This window comes from Epinephelus moara, chromosome 17 (genome assembly GCF_006386435.1).
Source record: "Epinephelus moara isolate mb chromosome 17, YSFRI_EMoa_1.0, whole genome shotgun sequence".
NCBI classification, from domain to species: Eukaryota; Metazoa; Chordata; class Actinopteri; order Perciformes; family Serranidae; genus Epinephelus; species Epinephelus moara.
This window is the reverse complement of record NC_065522.1, coordinates 32,530,120-32,531,442: the sequence shown is the minus strand read 5'-3', so window position 1 is coordinate 32,531,442 and position 1,323 is coordinate 32,530,120. Positions and strand designations below refer to the sequence as shown.

Below are 1,323 nucleotides of genomic sequence, written 5' to 3'. Positions count from 1 at the left end.
AGGGATCCCTCCTCAGTTGCTCTTCCTGAGGTTTCTACTGTTTTTTTTCCCCGTTAAAGGGTTTTTTTTGGGGAGTTTTTCCTTATCCGCTGCGAGGGTCATAAGGACAGAGGGATGTCGTATGCTGTAAAGCCCTGTGAGGCAAAATGTGATTTGTGATATTGGGCTTTATAAATAAAATTGATTGATTGATTACCAGGTTTGGTCCCCACAGTGTCACTGGATTACCAGATTTGGTCCCCACAGTGTCAGTGGTGTACCAGGTTTGGTCCCCACAGTGTCAGTGGATTACCAGGTTTGGTCCCCACAGTGTCAGTGGTGTACCAGGTTTGGGTCCCCACAGTGTCAGTGGTTTACCAGGTTTGGGTCCCCACAGTGTCAGTGGTCCATAATGTTTGGGTCCACTTACTTTCGCCTCCACAAACATGTGTAAATAGTTTTGTTTCCTCTGAGTGACACCTTGTGCCTGATGTGTGTTTCAGAGCGTGTTTCGAGGAGCTACAGTCAGACTATTTGCTCATGTGGTTCCTGTTGGACTTTATCTCTGACTGTGTCTACATCGCTGACATGATCTTCAGAACGAGGACTGGTATGAACACACACAACAACAGATGAACATTCTGCTGGGGCTGCTGTGGCTCAGGAGTTAGAGCAGGTCATCCATTAGACAAAAGATCGGTGGTTTGATCCCAAGCTCCTCCTGTCAACAAGATACTAAACCCTGAATACCTCCTGATGTCATCGGTGTTTGAGTGTGATTAAACTGAGCAGCCTGTGTGTGAATGGGTGAATTGGGTGTAAAGGCGCTTCAAGTGGTCGGAGGACTAGAAAGGCACTATAGAAGTGCAGGTCTGAATTACCACACATGAAGGTTGTTTCTGTGTGTGTGTGTGTGTGTGTGTGTGTGTGTGGGTGTGTGTGTGTGTGTGTGTGTGTGCAGGTTACCTGGAGCAGGGTCTGCTGGTGAAGGACGAGCAGAAGCTGCGTGAACGCTACATGAAAAGCTTCCAGTTCAAACTGGATCTGATCTCCATGATTCCCACTGACCTGCTGTACCTGGTCTTTGGCATCAGATACCCTGAGATCCGCCTCAACAAGCTGTTCAGGTTCAACAGGTACACCCAAAAAACACCCGTCTGGTTAAAGGGAAATTTCGGTTTATTTCAACCTGTCTCCTATCGTCCTAAATGTGTTTCAAGTGACTAGTGACATAAAAATAATAGTTAGCATGTTAGCCGTTAGCCTAGATACAGCCGGGGCGCATAGTAGCGTCAGACCTGTTAAAACGTAAGTGAACGGGCAACCTTCAAGTGCAAAGTTAGT

General features: G+C 46.9%; 1 protein-coding gene across 1 annotated transcript in view; it reads left to right on the top strand.

Annotated features, from left to right (window-relative positions):
• cnga1b (cyclic nucleotide gated channel subunit alpha 1b) overlaps positions 1-1,323 on the top strand; it is a 13,107-nt gene that overhangs the window by 6,823 nt on the left and 4,961 nt on the right. The window contains exons 6-7 of the mRNA XM_050066710.1: positions 483-589; positions 941-1,115. Coding sequence (XP_049922667.1) covers positions 483-589; positions 941-1,115 — 282 coding nt within the window. The remainder of the gene's footprint in view (positions 1-482; positions 590-940; positions 1,116-1,323) is intronic.